General features: G+C 44.5%; 1 protein-coding gene across 1 annotated transcript in view; it reads right to left on the bottom strand.

The window, feature by feature from the left end:
• Positions 1-9853: 9853 nt before the first annotated feature.
• AKR1D1 (aldo-keto reductase family 1, member D1) overlaps positions 9854-23391 on the bottom strand; it is an 18827-nt gene continuing 5289 nt past the window's right edge. The window contains exons 3-8 of the mRNA XM_010287270.1: positions 19263-19340; positions 16965-17087; positions 15109-15218; positions 14476-14641; positions 13616-13698; positions 9854-10018 (exon numbers count right to left, since the gene is read on the bottom strand). Coding sequence (XP_010285572.1) covers positions 9976-10018; positions 13616-13698; positions 14476-14641; positions 15109-15218; positions 16965-17087; positions 19263-19340 — 603 coding nt within the window. The 3' untranslated portion in view covers positions 9854-9975. The remainder of the gene's footprint in view (positions 10019-13615; positions 13699-14475; positions 14642-15108; positions 15219-16964; positions 17088-19262; positions 19341-23391) is intronic.

Genomic DNA, 23391 nt, shown 5'->3' with positions numbered 1-23391 from the left:
CAGATCTCCTGAAAACTTGTGCTAGGACACTTCCCTTAAAAATGTCAAGTGGAGCAAATGCTTTGGTGTCAAAAAGAGATGAAAACCAAGGTCTTCTATGGCCTTGCTGAAGGCTCTGCTTATTCACTGGAGAACCATGTTGGTTTAAGGGTGGGGGAAATTCCTTTTGTTCCTCTCACTGAGTTTCTGAAAGGCCAAATACTTATCCTCTGGATTTTCAGAAGGAAAATCTTCATGTTTTTCACCAGAAGAGAGGTAAATTGGAAAAGGGAGCTTTCCTACAACAAAAACATGAGTGTTTCATTTGCTCTGGAAGTAGACTGAGTCTTACATCTCTTCTCTGAACTTTCTACCGACACACCTGTGCCCCTTGCAGGCTCTCTGAGGTCCTGCTGCCCACCAGAGCCCCAGATGCAACCTTAGAGTCACAAACATTGTGGGACCAAAAGTTGATGCCTCAGTGGTTGACACTGCACCATCCAAGGCTCTCACCCAAATCAAGCCAGATTGTAACAGTTCTCCTTCTTCTCTCCCTGTTGGGTAGGATGACTCCCAAAATTGTATCTGAATGGCCCAGTGCAGAGCATGGATCCAAGCCCCTTGGACCCACACATAGAAGGAATTTGGAGTGTTAGATGTTGTTTATCTCAAGCTTCTCTTTTTGCCTTTTCTTACCTGTGTGCTTTAATTTTCAGGATCTAAGGAAATTGCAAATACAAAGCCATTCCAGGCCCAGAAGCAGGGGATGTGCCTGAGGCGTGCCTATACTGTGCTACCCTTACAGGCATGGATTCACCCACTGTCTCCTGGTGCTGTGGGGGCACGTCCAGGCTCCCGACCAAGCAATGGGGCTGAGGCAGCCCGCGAGCACGAGCTGCCCCGTATGCCGGCAGCAGCAGAGGTGTCCATGGGCTGCTTTCCTGCAGAGCTGCCCGGTGAGACAGTCGATAACCAAAGCCCGCTCACTACAGCTTTGTCTTCCTCGACTTGGGAAATAGAGGAAAGTCAAGGGGGGGACAGTTATTTCACAGCGATGCCTGCAAAGAGCGTGATTCATTTATTTATTCTTCTGTGAACACCCTAGCTGGATGACTAAGGCAGATCTGCAGACTGATGACCCAGAAACAGTAGAGATAAATTTCATATGTAGGGGAAAGAAAAAATAAGTTAAAAGCCATACACAGACCGTTATTTTCCTGAGTTCAGTGGTTTACCTCACAGCCTGAGCCCTAGCCAACACCAAGAATAAAGCACAGAGACTTGCTCAGGGGCTTTTTTCCTACCTCTTCCCCCTCTCAGGGTGGGGTAACTGAGATTAGCTGCACCTGTGACTTCTTAAATTAGCAGCACATAAACCCACCACGGCTTCTGAATCCCTCAGGTGTGAGGGGTGGGGTGGCCTGTTTCTTTCCCTGGTTCCCAGTCGAGCTGCTAAGGTTGACTGGTGGTTTTACTGCACCCTTTCCTTCCCTTGGGTAAGGCATTTGGGCTTGCAGGGGAGAGGAAAGGAGAAGGAAGGAAGTGTCAGGTGAAGTAAGCCTGCGCTGGTAGCCTGGGCTGCTGAGCTCCCGCTGGGGAGGCGGGAGCCTGCCTCCTCCCTGATCAGAGCATGGTGGGATGCAAGGTGGGATGCTGCAGTGATTTCTGAGGAATGGGAAAAAGACTGGGTGAGCGTAGCTGGAAGAGTGCTTCTTGGTTTTGCTTCAGGCCTGTGAAACCGATGAGAAACCTTGCTGTGAACAGAAAGTGTCGCGCTACAAGGCAAAGTGGGTGTGAAACGATCTACTGTGGGCTAACCAGTTAAGCTGGGGCTAACATCACCCTGGTGCTAAGCTAATGCGAAGTTCTTTGTTTGAGCTGTTGCAGCCTCCCAGGGCACGTCTCTGGGGTGTGCCTGTGGTGCAAGTGTTGGGTTTAGGCTGTTGTGCCGCTCTCAGCCTGTGATTCCTTGGCACCAGCGAAGTGCTGTATGTGTGGCTGTAGCGGGCGAGGAGCTCTGGGCGCCTGTGGAAGCTGATATGCCTCATCCCAGCACCTCCCCATGGAAGCTGCAGCGGGGTGCCGCGGAGGGCAGGATTCCCAGCCCACGTGTGTGCGTGCCTGCGGGAGCCCGCAGTCGCCAACACCCTTGGTCTCCTGGCTGAAAAGCCCCAAATAGCTCAATTTTCTGGCCTTCCTCTTGGAGCACCAGAGTTAACTTTTTTAAAGAAGAGTGTTTTTATTGAATGCTACTTGGAAGTAGTAAGCCCTGGGCAGCGTGTGATCCTGGCACCAGAGAAATCCCTTCTGAGCCCTCGGTCACACAATCCCATGCGCCGCATGCGGGGCGAGGTGGGAAAGTTCTCCTCTTCCCACCGCGTTCCCGCCCAGCCAGTGTCTGACGCGCGGGTATCGCGCACCGGCCGTTACACGAGCCGTTAGACTCAAATCCCAACGCCCTTGTTTGGCCTTTGAATGGCTGTAGCCATGAGTTCCAGAGAGTGGCCTTGCATAGTTAAAAGCTCGTATCTTGACCAGTCTTATGCTCTTTGATTTGTTTGAGTATTTCCTCATCCCTATACTGTGATACAGGCTGTAAACATAGAGGTTAATGCGTCTCCCTTATTACATGATTTGCAGTAGGCGAATATTGCTTTTCTCTGTACCACTCTGAACAGGCCAGTCTTCATTACCTGTCAGCTGGCCTCCTTGGCTTCCCCAACACCATTTTTACCCTTTTGCCAGTCTTGACTCTGGCGGAGGCTGTGTTCTGTGGGGCACATTAAGCCTTTATTCCATGCAAAGTTCATAACCCTTCACAGCATCAAAATTACTGAAAGGCGTACAACAGTGTTTGCTTGTCCTTTCTCTCTCCTCATTAGTTTTGTTCTGTAATTCTCATGGTCTAGCACAGCATAGCCACATTTCCATCATAAATGCCACAGGAAAGACTTACTTCACACACAATGTTCTTTTTAAATGCTGAGTTTTACCATTGCTTAGGTGAGTGACCTTTCCCTGGAGGTGGGCTGTGTCAAGGTCTCTTTCCTCGGTGGATGGGAGGAAACCAGAAGAACGGAGACAAGTGTCCAAGTGATCTTTGCAGGGAATGGCAGTGTGTGAGGGGGACCCTCACTCAGGACTCAAGTTTGATTGAATCAGTTGCTCAGCTATGTGGCGAAATGAAACCTGGGGGAGAGCAGAGAACCTGTATGGATGTGTTTAGCTGCAAAAAGGGTCAAAGAAATAAGGTTAGGAGGAGGCAAAAATAATCACACAAGGTCAATCACTAATGTCTGAAGTGCTGGAGCAATTGGGTGAGAGAGAGGTGCAAATCAATGTCTTAATTCAGTTGGATCTGTAGTATCTCTGTGCAGCCTGTGTTTGGTTAAGTGATGCCATAGGGTTTGCTCTCACTGTAGTAATAAGCCCTAATTTATTGCAGTGAAATTCACGTTTACACATATTGTGATGGAAGGGGTATTTACATCATCCTTTTCAACACAGAGAATCCTCTCTGATAATATAACTGGTGTTGTGTCCAAAAGAAACAGCAGAGAGAGCAACTTGCATAGCATAGGAATGAGACATAGTACAAGAGGGGGGAAGTTTTGATCCTTGTTCTGTGGGAGTGTTTTCCAGTCAGCAGTGTCCTGAGTGAGGGCTGGACTGCAAGTTCTCTCCTTCCCAAGAAAGTACATTATGTTTCTCGACTACCAAGTCCTTCCCCCTTTCACCCTGAGGAATTTTTCATGTAAACTTGAGAAGTTCAGTGGGGTAGATAGAGCCAGATCCCTTCTAGAAGGCTGTACAGCGTGGTAACTGGATAAGGTGAGACATGTAGGTTTAAATCCCATAAAGATTTGAACCTGACTTGCTGCATCACTTCTCAGTGCTCTAACTGTTGAGGGAAGGCAGCTATAATGCCCCCCTCCCTCCATCCGTGCTCTCTGAGAGCACTTCTATTGCCTCAAACTCTTGTACACCCAACAGACCAATTCTGTGAACACAGGGGCATGAACCAAGTAACTTGGTGACCTCGGTCCTGGGAGAGTTATAGACGCCCAAGAGAATTCATGACTGCTGGTGTGCTCTAAATGCCATGCCTAGAATAAAATTTAGTATAATTCCTAAATCATATGGGGCTTTCTAATATGTTACCTCTTACTTTTCTGCTTTGTTTCTCCTACTACATATCAGGAGTACTGTACCTCACAGGGGGCCAGGGAGATAGCACTGGCTTGTTGAATGAGGGTTTGGATTTCTGATCCATGACTTAAAAGAACCTTCTCAAATGTTGGAGACTCCTCTTTGAAATTCTTCAAGTACGGATCAATGTAGTCAATGACATGTAAAGGCAATCTCATCCTATAGAAGAGCAATGCAGGACTTCAGTCCCACCACTATGGAAAAACAGGGAGGAACTGTGCAAAGTATGTTACCAAACAGCTGGTTTGGGCTATTCTGGACTGCCTGGGGACATCAATACTGAACATGTGGGCTGGTGGGGTCACCTTGCTGGGAAACCTCCCTATTTCACATGTGAGATGCTCTGGGTTTTGCCCTGTAAGTGGAAGGTGAGACATGGTGGTGTGAAGAGCAAAGCAGTTTTCCTGAGAAATTGGAGACAAAATACTCTCTGCAAGCTTTCCCCAGAGTCTGCCCTGACCTGGGAGAACAACATTGATCAGGCTGATTGGGGGAACAGAAAACTGAGGATGAGTTTCCTTGCACTGAGGGCATGGAGCCTCTGTTTTGTGCATCTCTACCAGCATAAACCTTGAGTTGGTAGAGTCACTCCTGATTTGTATGTGCTGAAATGTTAGCAAGAGCCTACCCAATGTCCTCAGCACCCTGTGCTTGCACGGCCTTTTCCTTGTTATGCATGAGGTTACTCCGAGATGTGTTCTAGGTCATAATAAGCTCTCATTTAACTTGTAATTGAGTGCACATTTGTCCCGGTGCAGGATTCTTGCCTTTGCTGTGTTCAATGGCCTTGGACTGATCTGAGGCCTCCATCCACGTAGGTCTTCAATCTACAGAGCAAAAACCAAGCAGCTTCATCAGGTGGTGCCCCTCTGTGTGCATGTGTATGTGTTTACACACATATGCATCATCTGTCTTTCCAGCTCCTTCTCTCCCTCCTCTTTTTCCATTTGGTTCTGCTTTGCATTTTATTTGTGATGTGTTGTCCTGTTGTGAGTATTGCTCATGCATGTTGAGTTAAGGTTCCCCAAGGAGTCTGTCTGGCATTGAAAAATTAAAATTAACTTTTTTGTTTTCGCACTCTCAAAGCCCTTTATTATAAGCTAGGGTTTTTGCTCCAGGGTAGTAGTTTGTTGTAAAGAGCTGGAATATGGCACTGCTGAGAATCAATTAGTATAAAAACTGCACTAGTACCCAACTGCGTGCTGATTATCCCACCCCCAAAGGCAAATGTGTTTGCAGTTTAGGTCACAAGTGAAAAAAGCATGTCGAATCTCATTCTAACATGTCACTCTCTTACGGACTTTCTTCTCCACCTCAGTGCTTTCCTCTAGATGTGTGAATTGTGTCCTGTTAAGAGCTGGGCAAAATGTCTGGAAACAGCAGCTCACTTCTTTCATCTCCCCCAGAAAATGAAGGAATTGTCTTGTAAATACCAAACATTTATTTCAAAGTGTTTCAATTTGGTGAACGGCAACAACGGGACTTTGGTGCTACTCACAGTGAGGAAGGTGGCAGCTCACATTAAATCTACAAATCGGGCTTACTGTACATGAAGGATCTGAATCTGTCCTCTCTGCTTGCTGCAGAGATCGGAGAGATGTCTTGCATATCCCAGGCATGTGATTGTCTCTTGGAGTCCCTACAACACTGGCTTTGGTTCCACACTTAAATGATCCACAAACTAAATTGAACGATCAACTCTGATTCTGGTTATGAGGTGATCTTAATTAGCTAAGGAAAATAGCAGCCTCTCTGCTGTTGAATTCCTTTGCATGTCCCAAGGATATGGTAACAGTTACATATCCTGCCAGTGTGGAGGTGAGCAGCTTTTGGTCTTTGTTGAATTAAAGAAAGGAATCAAGTGAGGAAGCCTCATCAGGTGAGGACTCTGCTGTGTATAGCCAAAGGCTTTGTCTTTTGTGTCTTCCGATCCTCTCCTACTCTCCTACTTTCTGTCCTTGGTTATCAATTACATTTTGGCCAGGAGAAGAGATCTCATTTTTACTGCAGAGCACCCAGCTCTGTGGCACCTAGGCCTTAATGGCAGCAAGGGATGAAAACTATGGGGGTACTGACATCCCTTCCCCTGTGTCCAGTTCCGTTTACCCAAAACTGTGTCCTAATTCCAGCTGATGGCTTGATATAGCCACTCACCCCTTCCTCCACAGGCCACACCATACGCCCTTGTAAAACCTCTTGATAGCTTTGTGGTACAAAAATGTGCGATAGAAATCCAAAGGGCATTCTTTAATGTAAGGCTGTAAAATGTACACGGGGCTCGTCCCCCTTTGCCTCTTACTACTCTCCCTATTCCTCTTGTGGGCACCTGCACAGCATCAGGAAAAATGGGATGCATATCCCTTCCGACACAGTCCTAGTCCAGATACTCAGTCTTGGGGAAGATGAAGTTCTGCCTCCCGCTGGGGAAACAAATTCAGCTAACCGTGTAGTGCAGGGTTGGGTTAACATCAACGTGGTGTGTGATAGCTGCTTGGCAGTGCTTCCTTGTTGCCTCACCATTAAAGGTGAGCCTGCACGTGCCCAAGGAAGGGCCCTTGTGCTCTGCCCTGAGATTGTGTAGCAACAGGGAGTGCCTCCTCCTCCAACAGCCAGGTAAGCCCATGCTCTAACGTACAGCTGTGGCGACTGCTTTGCTGCTGTGGATGGGAGCATATCACCTGGTTTTCTGCTGGGCAGAGCTCTTGGGCTGCCAAAAGAATCTAAACCGGCACATCACTTGTTCTCCTCTTTGCCGTAGAGTTACTTGTGCGTAGTTGAAGCAAACTTCTTTGGTCTGGATTTCATTTCACTTTGCAGATACAGGAAGACTCACAAACTACTTGGGTTACTTACGTGAAAGGGAGTAAGTTTTCCTGGTACACACTTGGGTCTGTTCCTGTCATGTGTGATTGCTATCAGAGCGGGAGGTGCTGGAGCCCCTCTGTCCGTGCCTGACCCTTCCAGCTGGAGCAGTGCTGCATGTGGCTCTTCCAAGTGACATGTTTCACACCAGGCAGTGAGTTCAACCAGCCTCTGAAATTTGCTAGATGTGAGCAGATTGCACAAGGGGCCAGGGTTTGGGTTGTTTCTGTCTCTGTGCAGTTGCTGGTGGAATGCATTTCCCAAGCGCCCATCTGCAGGCATGTTTATTTTCCCTCCTCTAAACCTTTTCTTTGTAGGGCAAGATGGAGAACAATGGGGAGCAATGGTCTGAAACTGAGCAAAGCCGGGGAAAAACTAGGCTAGACGTCAGTGGCAGTTTCATAACTGACAGAAACAAGTATGGGAGCATTTGCCCCTGGGAAGAGGCTGAATCTTTTTTCATCAGATTCAAATGAGGCAATGCAGAGGAGGAGGATTCTATTAAAATTGGAGGCAGGGGAAAAAAAAGGGATTTGCTGGCATGACTTGGGCTGCAGGAACTCTCACAATCTGTCCTGCCTGTTAACTCAGTACAGATTGAAGACTTGATTATGGGGTATTTCCTGTTAGAAAGGCTTCAGCATATCGTCTTCTCGTCTTCCTTACTCACACATACAAGGTCACCTGATTTATTAGAACTTCAGGCGCTACCTAACCTCGGGGGGGGGATGTCTGGAAAGAGCAGATAGCTGTGGAGGGGCTGGTGTAAGCATTTAAGCTGAGTATTAGTTGACATTTGCAGTGTAGAAAACAAGAGCTTTGCCAAACCTAGCCTGAACATTGGCCATGGCTGGACACTTCCACCTGGTCAAGTTACAGCAGAAAAATTTGTACAGTGCTACTGCTAATCAGTTGAGCTCCGACAGCTCTATTTAAGGCTTGTACGTATGAAGTAACTGGAATAACACGTTGGGCATGGTGGTAACTGTGCTTCTCTCTGGCACTTGAATTTAAACTTGGATTTTGTTCAGGTTTATGGCCAGGATCTCATCTCTTTGCAACGGGGCAAAGCAGGTCTGTGATAGTAGTTCTGACCACCCCTGGGAGCAGGGGTCCACCTGACCTTGGGATTGTCCTTAATTCCGCACCAGCAGATTTCTAATGTGTTGTCTTCCTCCTCGGCTATACCTTCCCCACCTTTATTTCTCCCTCTAGTCTAAGTGGGTAACAGAATAAAATGGGAATAGCCCATGGTAACCTCCAGCAAGCAGAATGCTCCTCTGACATAGCATTTATAAATACATTTATAAAGCCGTATGAAGGCCACCCCTGGTGAGGGGGCCTGACTTTTTTAGTGGTGCCCACTGAGCTCATCCAGGGATGCATTGGCACTAGACCCATTTGGGAGCCTTGCCTGCTCCTCCTGTGAAATGGTCACCCCTGTACCTCTTTCTCTTAGCTCTGAGGAGCACACCCTGACCCAACAGAAGTGTCTCTATGAACAATAGACTCTGGTGTTTTCCTGTTCCAGTCACTCCAGGGATAATAAATAGCAATGGCAATAAATAAAAGCAGATGCTATAGACTGAAGATTATGTATGACCCATTTTCCAATAGCAGTACATATGTTTTAGTAGATTAAATACTCTCTCTGTCTAGTTTAGTTTCTTCTCCAATACCTGTCTAGTGTGCCCCTTCTGTGTCAGGAAACTGGAGTGCTGGGGCACAGGAGGGAGCGAAAGTAGCCTTCTGCAGATGTGGATATAGGTTGATGCAATTATAGGCTGCAAAACTCATTGGGCAAACAAGTGGTCTGAAAAAGAAATTCATGATGAAGGAGTTAAGTCTTCCTTACTCTGGTGTCTGTGCTTTTGCCCCCATGTTTCAGAGCTGAGGGCAGATTGAATGAAATGTTCAGGATTCAGCCTGGCTGCTTTTGCCCGATTCCTACCTTTTTTTGGACCTGCCAGTGTTCTGCAGTCTCAAAGCACAGTAGAAAGTGGTATTTAACAAAATAGATCTTTCTCCTCCTTTAAAATTTAGCTTCCTAATTCAGTATTGTCTTGGTCAGGAATTTATAAAAAAGACTAAGAATTTTGAAATGAACAGAAGTTTTTTTGGGTGAGTATCAGTTAGTGAGCAGGAAGGAAGTTCAAGGGATTTTTAACCTCATGAGGTGAGGCTCTTGCCAGTCCTAGCTCCAGGATGGCTCCAGGTTGCATATGCAATGCTATGCAGTATCATCCTCATAGAGCAGCTCAAATACAGATGCAATAGAGTCATACTCTCTCCTGTGTTTCACTGAGGTGGGAAGGGCGCATATGAACATGCTTATGATGCTTTAAGGCTTGAACTAGTTGCATGTGGTACTGGCTGGGGTGTACCTACAGAACGTAGCTCATGTATGCAGCTAAAGAATACACTGGTCAAAGTGAAAAAGGCTTCACTGCATGAAGCAGTGAACATATCTATATATCAGTATATATGTGTACATACATATATCTCAAATCCAATTAGTTCCCCACTCCTAACTTTCTCTTGCTTGAGCTGTGAAACAAAATGATATTGATTCACATCTACTAAAGCAGAACTTCATGTTTCAAATTCAGTGAAGAATGTGCCATTGAGTGAAATGATTTGGCTTGAACCAGTGAGCCTGTTTTCAAGAGAAATCTTGAGTTTTATCAGCTGTCAGTTTTGAAGCTTCAGTGCTTACTGTTAAAGCCTCCTAAGCCAAAACCAGAGATTCAATAGGCTAAATAGATTTGCTCTTCAGTAGCAATAAAAGACTGACAAGAGGAAGTAAATGTCATGTTTTTAATGCTGATTTCAACAGTCTCCCATGAAGTCAAAGCACCAAACATTGTGTCTCTTTCAGCGAAGCCTAATGGCACTGTTAGGAATGTGCTTGGACACATCTGGTTTTCAGTATTCATCGCTGAAGGGATACTCTGGATGGTCACGCCACCTGTGGATAGGTCAGATTGAACAAGTGAGCTTCTCGGGTGAAGCAGGCTATCACATCACTGATGCAGTTGTCCTGTGCCCAGCAATATATATATATAAGAGTCTACATGGAAGGCTCTTCTACTTATGCAGAAGCTGTCTGCTCTGAATAATCGTCCCTGCAGAGTTGGAAGCAAACCTGTGCCTTTTAGGAGAGGATAGTGAAGGACCATTTTTCAGGCCTACAGACTGCATACCTTAAGGACAGATGGGAGAAACCAACAAGACTTTGGATGTCAGCTATTCTTGCTGTTTAAGTTGGTGGATTTAGCTCAGGTTAGTAAGGGGGAAGGGGGGATGGCTTCACTATGTGTGTACTGTGGAAGGGGAAAACTTCTTTGTTCAGATGTCTGGAAAAATCCTCAGAAATAAGGGTTATACCTGAAGGAGAGGTGGAGACACCAGACTGTAGTACTTTGGCTTATGCACTTAGAGCTGGCACGAACAGGTCTGGGTCTGGTATGGTGCTTTCTCCAAGTGGTTGCCATATCTAGATGAGGTCTGGCTGACCTCATCTAGCTCAGCCTAGACGTAGATGGTCCGCCAGGTTAATAGCACCAATGCCAGAGAATTTACAAAGAGCTTTGGGGTGACCCAGTTCAGGGGAGAAAGGGATGCTTATGGCTGCATATTACCAAAGGTAGAGATGCCTCAGGCTTCACTTTAAAAACTGCATGCTCGGGGAAGATGCATGATCCAGGATCATTGTAAAAGGCAAGAGGAAAATTCCAAGTGCCGACTGCTGGTGAAAAAATAACACTGTTTGCCTTTATTGGCAGACTTGAGAGAGAAGTAGTTGGTTTTTGTTGTGGGTTTTTTGTTTGAGAAGATGATGCTAAACCACAAGCCCTGGCTTGATGAACTCTTTCCATTAGCAAAATCAAAAGTTTCTGAAGACCTTTCTCAGGTGCACTGTGGCAGCTGCCTTGCCTTACAGCAGGGCACAACAAGTACTGACATTTATCCTAGCTGTGAATTGTTCCGGCTTGGGAAGGATACATTTCACAATATTGAAGTTAACTAACTGGAAGGCATCAAACATTTTGAATTGGTTGTGTCAAAACATTTCATTCTAATATTCAGCCAAGCTGAAGTGTTTACACATTAACAGATTGAGCTGGTTCAAAAAAACAAGCCACAACACTTTGGCTTGTTTGGTTTCAGTATAATTTGACAGTGTCTGAGTTGCCAGTGTTACAATCTTTACTTTCCGTCACATGTTTGAAGGTCTGAGTCCTTTGAGTGAAAATTATTCACTCAAAGGAGTCAATGCAGCTTGGAATAACTGGTAAAGAAGAATATCCATAACAGACACTGGGAGATAGATTAATGTAAAACTTGCCCAGCATGATACTTCTAGACTCCTCCAAAGGGAGGAGAAGAAACTATTTCAGACTGAGATTTCCTGAAGCACTCGTTTTTGCAAAACCTCCATTTTCTTCTCAGATGATGAACTTGCTAACTCATTCCACTGATTGCAATATCCTGTTTTATCCTATGGGCTTACTCACACTATCAGAACAACAGATTTGCACATAGTACTCGTCGTAGCTGATAACTGGAAAACCCTCCTGCTGGCATTTGCATCACAGCAGTTTAAGGTTTTGCCCACAGTTGACTAACCAGAAGTCATTCTGTAGGATGGTTTGAATTTTTCACAAAAATATTGCTGGATGAAATAAGAAATCTCTTTAGGCTGGTAACTCTTCTGCTGCAGTGTCAATTCCGGACACTTCAGTGTGAGAACACATAGTAGGCAGATATGTTTAGCTGCTCCTTACATGGCAACACCACTTTTCTGAGGGGACATTTTCACAGTTGAGGTCAGGCTGTATTTAAGTATTTTCCCCAAACATGGAACTCCTATGAAAAATAGAGCTGGCAATGTTCATTCTATGAATCCTGTTTTCCTTGTCCTCAGTGGTTTCCTGTGACCAAATTTAGGCTAATAAAGCAAAGCATTTAGTTTATTAGGTTTTGGATTGGTGGCTTAGAAAGTTCTTCTCCTGTGGGCATTTTTATACTTTAACTTTACTTCTGGAAAAGGCTCTTGCATTTGCACCAAGGTTATGTTTCATGTATATAATCACTAAAAGTTTAAATGACGTTATAGCCGAACTGAGCTATGAAAAACCAAACAATTTCAAATACCAAAACACACATAAGTATCTGCTAGGCCATTTGTGAGAAGCTTTCTGGACCTAAGTGCTGCTAATTGATGGAAGGCTATTTTAAGTTTTAAGAAACTAAAGCTTCAGAGCACCTGGCTGAGCTTAAATGTGAAAGATGAACCCCATTTAAATTAGTTCATATTTCCTATCATATTTATGCAGCACAGTAAGTGGTTTATTTATTCCTTTGCAACATTTCCCCCATCTTTTGAGCAATGGTCAACATTTTAGAGTGCTATTCATGCTGCTATCCTGCTTTTCATTATTTTTAGCCCACACTACAGTTTGGCAAGACACAGATAATCCAAGGTAACAAGAGAAATACATGGAAACGAATCTCTAGCATTTGGCTACACGTTGAGTGCCCTAAAAAGGGGAAAACATAAAGTTTGGTCATAAACTGTAGATGCTCTTGAGTTGAAGGAAAAAAAAACCACAAACACCCCAACAAAACACCAGCATTGTTACCTGCAAAAGGAGATGTTTGGGCCAGTCTGAGCCTTCTGGGGTAGTACAGCTTCAGGTGAAGCAAAACTACATTTGGTGGTAAGCTTTAGATCACAAGCAGCAAGAGATCATGCCTTGTTAGTTCTCGGAAGAGATAATTAGGAAGTGGTCTAGCAGTCAAACAAGCTGCATGGTTTTCTGCTTTCCGTATGAGAAGGTACAACTCAACATGACAGCAGGAGAGGGAGATTGCTGAAGAAGACAGCATCAGAGGAAGGGTCAAAACAAAGTCTCTGACCACTTACAGTCACTAAGATGTACCAACTTTTATGAGGAAGTGGGGTAGGCAAATTTTGATGTTCTGACTAAAGTGTTAAGCAAGAAAGAACAGAGCTCTCTCTAAATTAGCCCTGTGGCTTCATTTAGCAGTGTTCTTGATTCTCAGCCTTCCACATAGCAATTTAGGACAAGTTGCCTCTGGAAACACTAGGTTTACAATCCATAAGCCATTGTACCTGAGCAGCAACATGGCTTGCTGAGCATTGGAAGTGAAGGTGGGAAGGAGGGGAAAGACAAGGAAGCGCTCCTATTTGAAGCCCCGATCTCTACACTAGACAGGAGCAATGCTAACCAAACCTTGTGAATGGCTGAGACTGTCATTACAATATATAGGAGAAAGCATCTAATGAGATGGAGCAGAGATGGATTAGCCAGATACAGTCACTTTCTACTAGGTGGGCTTTTGACATCTGAGCTGTAAGCAAGAATTGCATCCTTATTTTTGCAATGGGTCCAGGAGCATATTCAGGCTGCATTAAAGATCTCTCATATTTAAGTCTTACCTTAAAATAAGGTTGTTTATATGCAAATTAATATTAAAAAGAAGAGGGTTTTTTAATTCTTAATGTTCTGTGAATATCTAGGATTCCTCCTGGACTTACATTAACAGTTCCACATAACGAACGTTTTTGTTCAAGGCTTCGATTTCTTTCATCTCTTTCTCAGTGAGAGAGAAGTCAAAGATCTAATGGAAGGAGAAGTTAGGAATAAGTTAGCATGTCTTGTCATAATCAACATTCATATGTTCCAGACTTCAGAAGTACAACCCCCCCCTCCTCCCCCCTGTCTCCCCCACAAATCCATACTTGTTTGCATTTATAGGAAAGTCTGGAGGACATGAATAAGTCCAGTCACACTCGCTTACACTCTTTGGCAGGAAAAGAAAGGTAGTCTGGCAAGTACTGGGTCACCACCTTTGAAAGTAGTACATTGGCAGGGAAAGCAGGGAGCAGTGTAGGTACTGAGTGCTGCAAAGGACACAGGAACAAATTCTTCATCTTATTTGGGTGTGGTGGTCAAGCCACATGCTTTCTGGTGGTGTGGTTATGAGCCTTTCTGGCACACCTGTATGCAGCAACCCTTCCCTAACAAAGCTGCCCCATACCTGAAGACTGGGCAGAACAACTCAGTCATTCCTGAACACCTACAGCCAGCAACCTTGGACTGGTGACCTACCGAATTACTTCATCTTGCTTGTGCTGCTCACTGGTGCTGTGGGATACACCACCAGCTGGAACTGTAGCTACTCCAGAAGGTTAAAAGACACCAAAATGTCCCTTCTACTTTGCTCTATTATTGTCATATCATGGTACCATTAAGTGATGGGGACAAAAGCATCAAATGTGGCAAAGACTGACATTGATCAAGCCTTATGTCTACAGAAAGAAATAGGAAATCACCTTCTTAGAGGTTAAGCCAATGTAAGTGGTTTCATCCATGCACCATTGCAGTATGAATTTACCTGGAAATTCTCTCTGATGCGTTGTGGATTGAAGCTTTTTGGGATGACCACCACCCCTCGCTGGATGCTGAAACGCAAAGCAACCTGTGCAGCTGTCTTGTTGTACTTTTTGCCAATGGCATTCAGCACAGGATCCTTCAGTAAAGGAGGAGAGGACACGTTGACCCTGGAAGAAAATTGTAAAAAAAGAAAAAAAAAAAAAATCTGTATCTTTAATGTCAAAACGTAGTCATCTACTTGTCTGTGGACAGAATACTGCACCTTTTTGACAAGTAGTGTGGAATATGGGAGAGAAGCTTTGGCATTTAGGTTGGTGGGCCATTGAAGGCATCTCCGTGTGTGATGTCCTAACACTGGCTTAGTTTCTACTTCCTCACCTAAGCCTCAACATTCCCAGTTACAGACACTTGCTTTCTGTTAGAGGATACCTAAGGTGACCTGGGATTTTTTGATGACAGCCTACAGCAGGAGTGTTGCAAGTTTACATTCACAACAGTAATATTTAGACACTGAAGTTCAAAACTACTTTGAAAAATGGGGACAAAGGTATTTTGCACAGAGACCTAGCAGTGGAGAACTATTATTCTTTTCCTGGAGATTGACCTTCTGTTGGAAAATAGCATGGGGACTTACCATGTTTCATCCCTTGAGGTTCCCAATGGGCTATACCCAACAATAACAATGTCGTGTTGTCTGCAAAATTCTAAGAGTTTGGGTTGGGTGAAGTAGGGATGGCATTCGACCTACAAGAGTAACATAGAAAGAATGATTAATCAACAGGGCCAGATACAGAAGCAGATGGTGTCCCAATATTTGTGAGAGCTACAGACCAGGTGATGCTTTCAGGAAAGGATACATGTAAGTTAAGGGATAGGGAAACTCAATCTGTAGTTAATTGTACATTGCTGGGTGATGGAGTTTTTTTTGGTGGACAGCAGATCGACATCTGCAATTATAACTTGGCTGCAGGGGATTTTTATCGGCCCCCAGTGGAAAACTGGCAATAAATGAGTGGGTGGGGTGGAGGTGAGGGAAGCTCATTAGAGAAGTAGGCTGAGAAGGCAACCCATCTCATGTGGGTCAGATCTTTGCTTCTCTGCCTCTTGCATTCAAGATGACTAATCTGATCTTGTTTTTAGGGGAAGTGTTGGCATAAGTTGTCCCAGACAGAAAGGCGAGGCGGGGCATATGTAAAAGGTGAGACATCTCCATAGTGGTTATGACCTTGTTACAAGCTCTGCCATCCCACATTGCAAATGCATTCCCTTACAGGCAGGGACTTTCTGGCTGCATTTTCAGTCTCTGGGAAAGGGACATCTACAAGGTGACAGAGCAACCACTGTTTGCAGGCAATCTGAAGCTAGCTGGCACATCGATGCTTGCTGGCTAGCTGCCCTAAACTGGGCTTAATCTTTTGCCTGGTTTTCTTCAACCCCAGGAAGCAGCAGCAATGCTCAGTGCAATCTTAGCGGTGCACCAGAAACAGCAATTGCATTTTGCACCCACTAGGCATGTTAATAACAGTGAAGAGTGCCAGAATGTCCTTCTCTCACAGGCTGCCTTTACCTGCAGGCCAAAGACAGAAATGAAAGCTACGGCTAGCCTCCCTGCCCTGCCCCATGTCAATCCTAACCCTCCAAACCACATGTTGAGGGTGGGAAGCTGGTCCCAGCTGGTCTCTGGCCACTTCTCTGATACTGTTAATGTGGATATTTGTTTGCGCCAGCTGAGTCAGAAGAGCTTCCCAGTGATTTCTAGGAAATGCAGTGAGCTGCCAAATGGCGGAGTCAAAGGTATTGGGCATTCAGATGGGTCACTGCCACTTACTGCCTTCTCTGAGTCTTACTACTGTAATTTAACTCGGAGATGCCTATCATCTTCATGGGCTTGTTCAGCTCAAATCAGTTGCTTAATGGTGTCTCCTCTGTAATTTAGGTTTTTCTCTAACTCTTACTGATGTCTTATAGGAAAGTCATGACAGAGCATGTACAGGAAATTTAGGATTTACTTCTACTGGCTTTTAAACTTGGGAAGCTTAGAGTGACTGATGATCCTTGATACTTAAGGCTGTTTTGCTTTGGTGTCAGCTGAAGCAGACATGGCTTCATTGAGGACTGGTTAGCTCTGAATGGTTTGTCTTGGGAATTTTTTGGACTTGGAGAAAGGTACATGGCAGAGATTTAAGAACTGAATTAACTCAGCATTCAACCTTATTATGGAGCTTTGGCACAGAAGCACCAGCTTTATAGTCCTGGAGCAGGAACTGAGGAGACCAATTGTTCCAGCACCTTCAAATATTTATCTTTAGCCTAAATAGGACAAGTAATATTTTCAAGCTAGAAATGGAAATGTGACAGTATGGAGGGCAGAATCTGCGGCAAAGCGTATGTTGCCTTTCTGCCCATGGTGGCTTAGGCCACACGTTGCCTCTGTGTTCCACACAGGGCAGTAGCACCGTGGCAGGCACTGCCTTCGGCTTGCAGTCGTACCTGGTTGCTGACAGGTTTATACTTAAGTCCTGGCTTGTTCAGGATCATCTCCAGCTGCCTGCGGTTGAAATTGGATACTCCAATAGACTTTGCCAAGCCTGCATCTTTACAAGCTTCCATAGCCTGCAAAGAAAGCAAAGACCGGTGGAGTCGCACATGTTGGCTTGATTCCTTGGAGCATGAGTTTTAGAGATAGATGGAAGATAGTCCATTCTTGACGCTGCAGAAAAACCTTTGCTGCAGCAGAACTAACAGCTCTATTAGCATGGGCGCTGGTGCCGTCCTCCTATTCTAAACTCCGTTCCCGTGTAGGCCTGCTTTCCAGACCAAGCCATAACGTTTTATACCTCCTGTGAGGGTCTGGAGAATAGAAAGATTAATCTGAGATATGGATACTTAAGCGTCAGACATCTGCTTTCAAAGAGTTTTGCTTACTTTATGCTGCTTTAGCACTGCCTCAAAGCTGGAGAAGGGACAGTGAACGAAACAGATTGCGTTCCTGAAAAGTCAATTTATTCCTTTTGATTGTACAACAGTTTTTCATATGAAGTCTCTATCCAGAGAAATCCCCTAAATACCTGGCAAGGTACATCACAAAACCAGCACAGAAAACTTCAGTACAGTATAAACTAGAAAAAGGAGGGGAGAGAGGAATTCTAGATATTCTGCACTTCAGACAAATCCTAATAGATGAGAAAGCCTTATCATGAGGATATGAAAACCTTATCATACTGGATATGAATACATGCCCTGGTCTTCATTAGATTCATCTGCTGGGTTGTTAAGGGGAAAGAGGGTCCTTTCCTACAGTCTTCCCCTTTGCTCCCGCAAATGCTGCACACAAATGATTCGGTGGGTGTTTGAGGCAGAGCAGATCCCACCGTGGAGCTGGATGCCTCTCCTGCAAGTTTTGTTATTCCTTTCTGTCTCACAGGAGCTGAAAGCAGGGAGGGGGTAAGAGGCACCATGCATTTGATGACCTCTAGTTGGCCTCATATGCTTTGTATCCCTCTGTGACAAGTCAGCAAATGTAGTCATCTGGAGTCATTTTTCTTGCTAGCACCATACTGAGAGAGTGAAATTATCTGGATTGAGTTTAGACAGTTTTACTTAGACTGATACTATTATTTGCAGGCACTCACCACCACTTATTTTGCTCTTGACTTACTAGCTGCAGAGTGTGACCTGCTACAATACACCCTTTACAATAAGCACCAGAAGATAAAAACGTAACAGTGTTCGGACAGCTGTTGCTTCCAGTGTTTGAGGAACTAGCCTGTGAAGGAGAGGAATGAACTGCATCAGCCAAAGGCAAGGGTAACATAAACAGCCGATGTGGAAGTCCCTGTTCCCCCTGAGACCCAGCCTGGATGGGGAAAGCCCAAGCCTGTCCCAGGCTCTCTCCCACTCTGAACTTTCACCCATTCTCCATCTTTATCTGCTGCACCTTGAGTAGAGGTGAACAGGGACATGACTGTCCAGCTCTGGACAGTGCAAGCTGAAGTGAAGTAGCCCATGTCCTCTCTCCTGGTGTGAACTGGGCTGAATCAGTAATGCTCTTGCAGCAGGCCTGGTGCAGAAAGAGAGCTGACCCGCTTTGGCCATAAATTAAAGTGTCCAAGGCTTTGAAAGACAGGATCGTGAGGATCTGCCTCACCTGAGATCCTGAAGCCAAGTGGTGGTAGGCTTAAGGAGACCTCTGGCTATAGGACTAGAGTACATCACAAACAAATTTAGGATGCAATCTTTCAGGTAAATCCTATTTCCCTCCAAGTATTCTTAGCAGAAAAACCTTGCATTCTCATCTGATAATTAAATTTAGAAGTGAGTGAACCTGTTCTGAGGGAAAGGGGTTTGGGTTTTTTTGCTGGTTTTTTTTTTTATGGTGAACTTTAGGGCAAATTCTGTTTTTTCTTGAAGGTTAAAAGCTTCCTTTTTTTGAGGAGGATCCGGTCACTTCTTAGGGGTCCAACTTTCTCCTGCTGTAAAGATCTGATAAAGAGGAGAGATTGGTAAAAACCTACAGGTACCTCAGCTAGCAGATGTAGAGTGCACTCTCTGAGAGATGGAATGTGGATGTCAGATATTTAACACTTTATTTTGTTATAAAAATAATTAAGAGATGGCAAAAAGCTACATCCTTAGGGACAGAAGTAATATTTATCTATGGAGCTAGTAGAATTTGATCCACTTGCCCTGTTAATATGCTTTAGCTCTGTTTATGAAGGTCACAAGTAAAACCGAGAATGAGGATCTGTGTTTTTAAAGCATATATGGATGGATGTTGTGTTTGCTTACCTCCCAAGTGGCACATAAGTCTGTCTTATGGTAGATAATTTTTCCATTTTCATCTTTTGGGTAGATTGCATCTCCAGGCTGAAAAGTAAAACCACACTTTTGTGCTTTAAAGAAAAATTTTCACTCCTCAGAGCAAGGATTTTTTTCCACAGACTCTGATTCTACTAGTAAAAAAAAAAAAAACAAAAGCATTCTGAAACACCTTAAGTTCAACAGGTCATTTATGTTGGACTTGCCACCTCATCCTGTGCTAGATCATCTTTGGATACACTTGTGAATTGTCACGAGTGAACACTCAGGAGTTCCTGGATGGCCTTGTCTTTCAATAAACTTTTGACCTTTATGTTACAGCATCCAAAGGACTAGTCTCCTTCCAAAGGGCTGGGTTAGAGTACCAACCTGTATTGTCTTCCACTTCTTCCCTCCTTTCTTCCCAACCCTTCCCCTGATACTGCTTGTGCTCTAAGCAGCTGGGAAGAGTACCAGCTCAGTCCAGCTCCCAGCAGCTGGAGGGACCACTTCCAAGAGCTACTTACTAGTAGTAAAGGCCTACATGTGCAGATACTGTACAGGCTGTGAACCTCTTAAGTGCATTATACCCCTTTCAGCACTAGGAACTCATTCTTTCTATCTCTGTACCCCATAAACAAGACTTCAGAGATGAGTTATGAGCTACTATCTCATGAGCACAACTTTCTCTTATTTGCTGGTCATTTCACTGCTGTTGCAGGCAATGCACTAATACCTCCCTTTTGTCTGATGACAATTTCACTATTTTTTTTCATAAAAACCCTTCACTGATGTTTGACACTTGATCTGACTGCAAACTGCTGCATTTCAAAGGCCTGGGTACAAGATGTTGGCATGGTAACTCCTTGGGAACATGCAGCTGTGACTAATATGATCAGTAACTGGTGCCTCCCAGTTCAGTCAAGAAGTTCAAATTCAAGGCATTTCATGGGAAAAAGTGAGCCTAAGGAAAACACAGCCTCAGATTTCAGAGGCCAAGGTCTAAGTTACAGGCATAAGCCTGTCCCCTCCAAATGTGCTAGTTTTCCTCAATGAATTCCACAAAGACAGCTTGTTGCCTTTGTTGCTGTGTCTTGCTGTGGGGCAAAAAATAAATCTTGACTGGAAGGAGGTAGGTGGCTGTTGGGTACATTTTTTCTGTCAGAAGGCAAACTGTTTGCCATCATAAGTTGAGGTGGAGAAGCCCTATTACAAAACCACTGCATGGTATTTTGGAACAAAACATTCATCCCCATGGTATCCCAGCAAACTCTCCAAGGACTGCAAGCTCAACACATAGCAGTTGGACTTCTCTAAGTTCAGGGCAGGAATCTGAATTCAAGACCTTTTTACTCTGTTCCACTTCTAATTCATTAACTTCTGTTCAATGTTACTTTTTTATAGCAGTCAATATACAGCAACTACATCAACTAATTTATCAACCCCCCATGTCCCTCTATTTCTATCACTTGTGTTCTAAAAAGCGAACAAAGTCTGGATAAACAGTGCTTGAAGATGAACTTATCTTGACTGAGAAAAGTGGTGCCAGCTGTTTTGGATTTCCACAAGGATCAGTCCTTCCTTCTATCTCCAGGGAACTGCACAAGGTGTTGCAACTGCAACAAGTACAGTTGTCTTTGCTCAACAGTCTCAAGGCAATAATTTCTCTGCCAAGCTAGCTTTTTATGCAAGGCAGTTCCTGAATGGAAGAACTGTCTGAGGTTTGACAAAGTGCTGAGGGAAAGGCAGTGATTTGATGGTGACAGGATGGTGGTTACTGGGTCTTTGAAAAGGTCTTTCAGAAGTTGGTCACACTTCTCAGCTTTGGGTTCTCATGGACTACACTGCACCATTCATTCCCACAAATGCTGTTGTCTTCTCTTGCAGTTCTTTTGGAGACAGCCATACACCTTAGACTGAACATAAGGTGTTTTTCTACCGTGTTGCCATATGAGCACTGAAATAGGTCGGACAACACCATACAGTCACTGCCACTATGCAGGGGTCACATCGTATCATGTCCTGTTTGAAGTCTGGAGGCACTCCAAAAGCTACCAGACAACTTACTTGGATACTTAAAATACAGCAGTTTGTAACCAGTGAGAGGAAAAGCCCTGCTCCCATTATAATAATTTCCTCACCAACACAGATGCAGGAAGACAAGTCTGCACATCCCCTCACTTTCACAAAATGGTCTCTGACAAGCGGGCTTTTGCAAGAGAGCAATTTTAAGAACTTGTGAATGCCTATTGTATAAAGAGAAGGCAATAGGTAGTCAAATAGAGAGGCCATGGGTCTGTTTTGATTTAGTCTCTTAAAATGGCAAGAATGTACTTGGATGAGACTTGTTCAACGTAAGGCTAAAATACCCGCTTTCCTGCTAGATCACAGAATAATTTAGTTGAGAGGGATTTGGAGATCATTTAGTGCACAGGTACCTGCTTACTGATGGATCAGTCATCTGAGCAGACCCACCTAGAAAACCTGCCAGTGGGTGTGAGCTCCTCAGGCAGAGGGTACATGGTGGCCTGGAGAAGACCTGTTCTTGCTGGTCATCTGCCTTTCTAGGGCAGAGGGGCTGAGCACCGCTGCTGGACTAAAGGGAGGAAGGACAAAAGCCCTTAATGGGGAGTCTATGTGAGGGGAAAAGTAGAGGGGGGTGTGGTCTAATGTTGGTAGATCAGTGAATAATGCCATCCCAGACGTCAGCCATTCTCAGTCCACCCAAAAGTGCTGACATGGTGGGGCTCTCCTTTTCTAAGAGGTGCTCTCCAAAACCAGATTCCTCTTACTCTGTGTTTAGGCTTTTAAGCCCTTATGAGAACTTACACCACTGGGGTCTGCAGGGGCATGTTTCCTACTGGTTTCAGAGTGGGACAGTAAGCTTTGTGTCAAGGTCTTCACTGATGTCCAAGCAGGCACTAGTTTTGCTAGGAGGCTTTTGGGGAGACGGGAAAGCACCAACGTTTGCAGACTAGGGCAGAGTAGGAGTTTGTTAGTGTTACACCTGCACACTCCACCAGAGGCAAACACTGCATGTGGGATGGGTGTATTTGTGAGAGAGAGAGAGCAAAGGAAACCTGTCACCATTGCAAAAAGGTGGTGGTGGGGTTCTTTTTGTATTTGGTACAGAAAAATGTATCTTTTCCAGGCAAAAACAGACTTCTTTTTTTCCCTCCCTCTCAAGGGGGACATGAATGAATCTCCAAGACTGCTACTCCTTCAACAATTCAGATTGTTGATACAGGCTGCAGGGAGTCAGATGTACATTACTTTAAAGCCAGCTGTCTATATCTCTATATTGTGAGACAATGACCTTTACTATGTGGGAGAATGAACTACTAGAGAATGCAAACACAGGCAAAGGGAAACAGGAAATTGCAAGTGGTGGGAAATTTTTTAAAATGTACCCAAAAGGATTCCATACGTGGGACTGTATAAATACAGTTTAATATCTGAGTCCATTCACTCTTATACAGGTCTTAATGGGATATGGCTTCCTGGGGGAAAAAGGAACTGCAGGTCTAAGGTGATTGCTTCACTGGTAAATTGCTTCCTATCTGATGCTTCTGGCAGTTTGGAGTCTGTAGTAAAATACAGTTTCAATAACCAGAGAACTACCTTCTTTGCTTGTAAACATCCTGCAGAAACAATTAGCCAGCTAATTGCCTGACCCTATTCTCTCTAAGAAAAAGGAGTTAATTGGCTCAAAACCACTTAAATACATTTTGAATCTCATTCTTCTAATTTCAGTATTATTTAATTTGCCTTTGTATCATGCACTTGCAGAGAAAAATTGTAAAGCAAGGTACAAATGGCTGTGAAACCAGAAAGTTTGGGGACTTGCGAAAGCTCATTGCAAGGGAGGCATGTAACTGCGATGTGAGCTCCTTGCATTCAAAAGTTTTGGCTACAAGTTGCCCAGAGCCAGCAGTATGAAGGAATATCAGGCTTTAACTTTTTGGACATTTCAGAGTGGGATGGACAACCCATGTTTGGGACCAACTGTGATCTACTGAAGCTGTCTGAGAGGAGCACTGGAGTTGAGGAGATTAAGATCATAACCATGATTTGCCCGCTGGCTTTAATACTACTGAGGCTATCTGGTTTTTGGGACAGA

Source organism: Phaethon lepturus, unplaced genomic scaffold, assembly GCF_000687285.1.
Source record: "Phaethon lepturus isolate BGI_N335 unplaced genomic scaffold, ASM68728v1 scaffold10895, whole genome shotgun sequence".
Classification (NCBI taxonomy): Eukaryota; Metazoa; Chordata; class Aves; order Phaethontiformes; family Phaethontidae; genus Phaethon; species Phaethon lepturus.
This window is presented reverse-complemented; position numbering and strand designations above follow the sequence as displayed.